Source organism: Otolemur garnettii, unplaced genomic scaffold, assembly GCF_000181295.1.
Source record: "Otolemur garnettii isolate 467f Iridium unplaced genomic scaffold, OtoGar3 scaffold00008, whole genome shotgun sequence".
NCBI classification, from domain to species: Eukaryota; Metazoa; Chordata; class Mammalia; order Primates; family Galagidae; genus Otolemur; species Otolemur garnettii.
This window is the reverse complement of record NW_003852403.1, coordinates 12,522,963-12,527,624: the sequence shown is the minus strand read 5'-3', so window position 1 is coordinate 12,527,624 and position 4,662 is coordinate 12,522,963. Positions and strand designations below refer to the sequence as shown.

The following is a 4,662-nucleotide window of genomic DNA, read 5'->3' as shown; positions in this document are numbered from 1 at the left end:
CTATTTGGGAGGTGGAGGCAAGAGAATCACTTGAACCCAGGAGTTGGAGGTTGCTGTGAGCTGTGATGCCACAGCACCCTACCCAGGGTGACAGCTTGAGGCTCTGACTCCAAAAAAAACAACCTACAAACAGGCTCAGCACCTATAGCTCAAGCGGCTAGGGCACCAGCCACATACACCAGAGCAGGTGGGTTCGAATCCAGCCTAGGCTTGCCAAACAATGACAACTACAACCAAAAAAATAGCGGGACACTATGTTGGGCGCCTGTAGTCCCAACTACTTGGGAGGCTGAGGCAAGAGAATCGCTTAAGCCCAAGAGTTGGAGGTTGCTGTGAGCTCTGATGCCACAGCACTCTATCCAGAGCAACAGCTTGAGACTCTGTCTCAAAAAAATAAAAAAAACCTTACAACCATAGTAAAGTTATAGAGCTGTCTTTGAGAGAAACACATTTTGATTGATTAAATATGTCAAACTTCAGAGAACTTCAATTTTTCTTCTATAATCATGCAACTGGCATTAGTGTGAGTCAAAATCAAGAGTATAAACCTAAGTCCTAGGTAATAAAGAAATGACATAAATTAGAATTAACCTGTTATTTCTATGTTATACATATAGATTTAAATTAAAAAAACACACAGAAAACCAACACTTTTTAAAAAAGATTTAAGATCATAAATAGGTCATTATTGTCACAACACATTTCAGAATTTTAAAAAAAACAAACATTTTGGCTTTTTAAGAGTACTTTTTAAAAAAATCAGTTTCCTCATCATTGAAAGGACTTACACATTTTTAAACTTCCAGTCTCCTAAGGCACAATATTTATTTAATCAGAATGCCAACATCACCACCCCACCCTGCTGTAGCAGGAATAAGAGGCAAGGTATTAGCACTAAGAAAAAGAGCAAAATTTCTGGACAAAATTATTAGTCATTTAATAAAATGGAGAAAGAAACAGATTAAATGATGAGTGTTTTGGTTAAGAAGGCCCAGTAATGTTATACAGGACTTCATAAAAACTTTTTTTTTAAATCAAAGTACTTTAACTCAAACAGGTTAAATTCACCACAGCGGAGCTATGATAGAATGGAGAGGGATTGAAAAAAAAATCAAGTTAGAATACTGTATGGAATAGAAAACACTGTATGGAACCCAGATTAGAGTCCTAGATTATCAGGCAGATCCAGAAAATAAACAGTAAGGCTAGGTAAACTTAACACCCAGATATATACTGTAAGGTAGGTGTTTCCTATCACATGGCCCACTCTAGCCTACCATCCAACTGAGATGTAGTGAAATTATATTTTTTATCCAACCAAAAAGTTCTTTAAAATATAACACAAAATTAAAAGTTCCTCATTTTAAACTCTGCCTTGTTTATGTGATACTAATTGAACTTTAAGGTTTTATATATAGTATAATGTGGTGATTCAGTGTTACTTTTAACAGGAAAAAACCCACAAAGTGATTGTTCACAGATGAAATATGGGATGAGGTTCATGATTGAATCAATCATGGAGTGTTAGTCAATTGTAAACTCTTGGAAGTTAAGACTAGGAAATCTGTGTATCAGACACATCAGAGCACACCAATGGAAGAGGAAGGGAGGCCTGTTTGTCATTCCAATTCTGACAAGGTGCATGGTCTTCGAAATTCTTGTCCACGTTCATGGAGCCATTTATTGGACACTATGAGAGAAGAAAATATGTATTAATTCCCCTCATCTAATTAGTATTTAATGAGCTTCTAAAAGTTTCAACATGGGCTAAAAGTTCAAAACCAAAACCAGATAAAGGCAAATGCTACTCAAAAATGTAACTAAATGTTTTTGTCAACATTTGTACTTATGTGTGTTTACATATATACACATGTGTATATATATTTAAAAGTCCATGTATACTTCCTAAAGTTCCTAATGTTCAATGTGAGGCTTGAAATGAGACACAAATAGAATTAAGATATAGGCACACATACAGGAGAACATTGTTTTTATCTATTTTCGAATTACAATTCCCAAAATACAAAGATATTTTAATAATGGATACAAACTCACCACCTCTCCACTCTAATGGAGCAACTTTATGATAAATCATGCTACTATATGCTCATTAAATTTTTAAGATTCTTTGAAAAAATGTATCCCTTTCAAAAATGTACCCCAGGCCAGGAATGGTGCCTCACACTTTAACCCTAGCATGCTGAGAGATTGAGGCAGGTGGACTGCTTAAACTCATGAGTACAAAACCAGGTGAAGCAAAAGTGAGACACTTTTTCTACTAAAAATGAAAAACTGAGGCAAGAGGATCACTTGAGCCCAAGAGTTTAAGGTTGCTTTCAGCTATGACGCCATGGCACCCTACCCAGGTTGACAAAGTGAGACTCTTGTTACACACACACACACACACACACAAAATCCCCAAGGAAATACAGTCTTGCCAGGCGTGGTGGCTCATGCCTGTAATCCGAGCATTCTGAAGGCCGAGGCAGGTAGACTGCCTGAACTCACAGGTTCAAGACCAGCCTAAGCCAGAGCAAGACTCAAAAAATAGCTGGGGCTCCACGCCCATAGATCAGTGGTTACAGCACCAGCCACAAAAACCAAGGGTGGTGGGTTCAAACCTGGCCCGGGCCAGCTAAGCAACTGCAACAAAAAAATAGCTGGGCGTTGTGGCAGGTGCCTGTAGTCCCAGCTACTTGGGAGGCTGAGGCAAGAGAACTGCTTAAGCCCAAGAGTTTGAGGTTGCTGTGAGCTGTGATGCACTCTACTAAGGGTGATATGGTCAAACTCTGTCTCAAAAAAATAAATTAAATAAATACAAAAATAGTCAGGCATTGTCGCGGGCACCTGTAGTCCCAGCTACCTGGGAGGTTGAGACAAGAGAATCACTTGAGCCCAAGAATCTGAGGTTGCTGTGAGCTATGATGCCACAGCACTTTATTGAGGGTAAAAAAGTGAGACTCTGTCACAGATTGTTAACCCTCAGAGCAGAAGACAATTGTCTTACTCACTTCTGAGTCCATGTTTCTTAGTAAGTGGCAATAGAGTTAGAAATAAAATCTGTCATCAAAATTCTAATCTGTTAAATGCAAACTTATATTAAAACCAAGTGCTTGGGCAGGGCATGGTGGCTCACGCCTGTTGTCCCAGCGCTGTGGGAGGCCGAAGTGGGTGGATCACCTGAGCTCAGAGGAGTTCGAGACTAGCAGAAGACCAGCATGAGACAGAGAGAGACCCCGTCTCTCTAAAAAACAAGCTGGATGTGTGGCAAACACCTATAATCCCAGCTACTTGGGGGGGTGGGGGGTGGGCAGAAGGGCAAGAGAACCGCTAAAAAAAACAAATTAAAAAAAAACCAAAAACTCCAAACTATGATAAAGTGAAAGCCAGCTGAAATTGAAAGAAAAAATTTAAAAAAAAAATAACAACAACAACAATAACAAAAAAAACAAGCGCTTGGTTGAATTGTATACAATGTTGAAGTCATATTATGCAAATCTGGGGGAGGGTGTTTTAAGATGTAGATTATAATAGTTTCAAAATGAGACAAAAATCACGAATCTACTCATATAATACAAGAAATATTTACCCCATTTGTTTCCAACTAGCACTGGACAGGCTGCATGCCGTGTACTATAATCTCCTTCTCCACTGGCAAACAGATTATACCAGAAAACAGCAGTTCCCTATGGAAAACAATTCAAAATTATGCCCAAATAAAATGTTAGATTATTGTTTTCTGCAGTACTTAAATTTTCTTCTGTTCCTGCTGAAGGACCCATATTGTATTCCTCTAATATAATTTTTAAAATATGATATTTATGTATCACTTTAAAAACTTTTCTTGATCATGTGGAAAAGTTAATACCACAAAATTGCTTGACCAAAAAAGAGTATCTGCCAATATAAAGCTAACTAATTAAATTTTGTAATATCCAGATGAGGGGGCAAACATCCATTTTAGAAATGTAAACTTTTAAATACGTTTAGTCCCTGCTTGTTGTTGCTTACCTCTAGGTACTCAAGGTAAATTGTGCCATAAAAATACCCAAAATTTTACTGAGAGATAATTTAGTCCTTACAAATAGTACCTTTAAAGATATAACTAATTAGACCATGAAATACAAGTATTATCTCTTCCTCAGGAGAAAAATTAAAAAAAATAAAAACAATAAAAACAAGAAGTCAAACTTACTTTTTTGGGCCAAACACTAGCCCCTACTTCAGGAAAAACAGTGGCTCCTCCTGCAGATACATCACTCATCTATAAGACACAAGAGAATATTAGTCAAAAATGCTGGTAGAATAAAATAAAACATGCCACTAAGAAGAGGATTTGATATTAAATATTGGGAATATAAGGACTTGTCTTTACATAGCAGAGTTTGTGCATATTACTTAATTTATAGCCAGAAGGAAAAAGAAATGACCTAAAACTGATAAATCAATACAGAGGTACAAAACCATGGATAAGCAATTCCGTGGTATTAACTTTTCACATGATCTTATTATACTAGAATGTAATCTCCATGGAGGCAGAAATTTTCATGTTTTGTTCACCGCTAACCATTAATGTCTAGAACAGTACCCCAAGAACAGTAGGTGCTCACTAAGTATTTATTTAATGTAAAGAAAAGAAACACGGCTTGGCGCCTGTAGCTC

General features: G+C 37.3%; 1 protein-coding gene across 5 annotated transcripts in view; it reads right to left on the bottom strand.

Annotated features, from left to right (window-relative positions):
- Window positions 1-648: 648 nt before the first annotated feature.
- P4HA1 (prolyl 4-hydroxylase subunit alpha 1) overlaps window positions 649-4,662 on the bottom strand; it is a 78,261-nt gene continuing 74,247 nt past the window's right edge. For 3 of the 5 annotated variants that reach the window (XM_003783567.3, XM_003783566.3, XM_023509644.1), the window contains 3 exons: window positions 4,196-4,264; window positions 3,590-3,686; window positions 649-1,690 (listed from right to left, as the gene is read on the bottom strand). In XM_003783567.3, coding sequence (XP_003783615.1) covers window positions 1,620-1,690; window positions 3,590-3,686; window positions 4,196-4,264 — 237 coding nt within the window. In that variant the 3' untranslated portion in view covers window positions 649-1,619. Of the gene's footprint in view, window positions 1,691-3,589; window positions 3,687-4,191; window positions 4,265-4,662 lie in introns of all 5 variants that reach the window. The other 2 variants (XR_002771742.1, XM_023509643.1) reach the window with 2 other exon arrangements.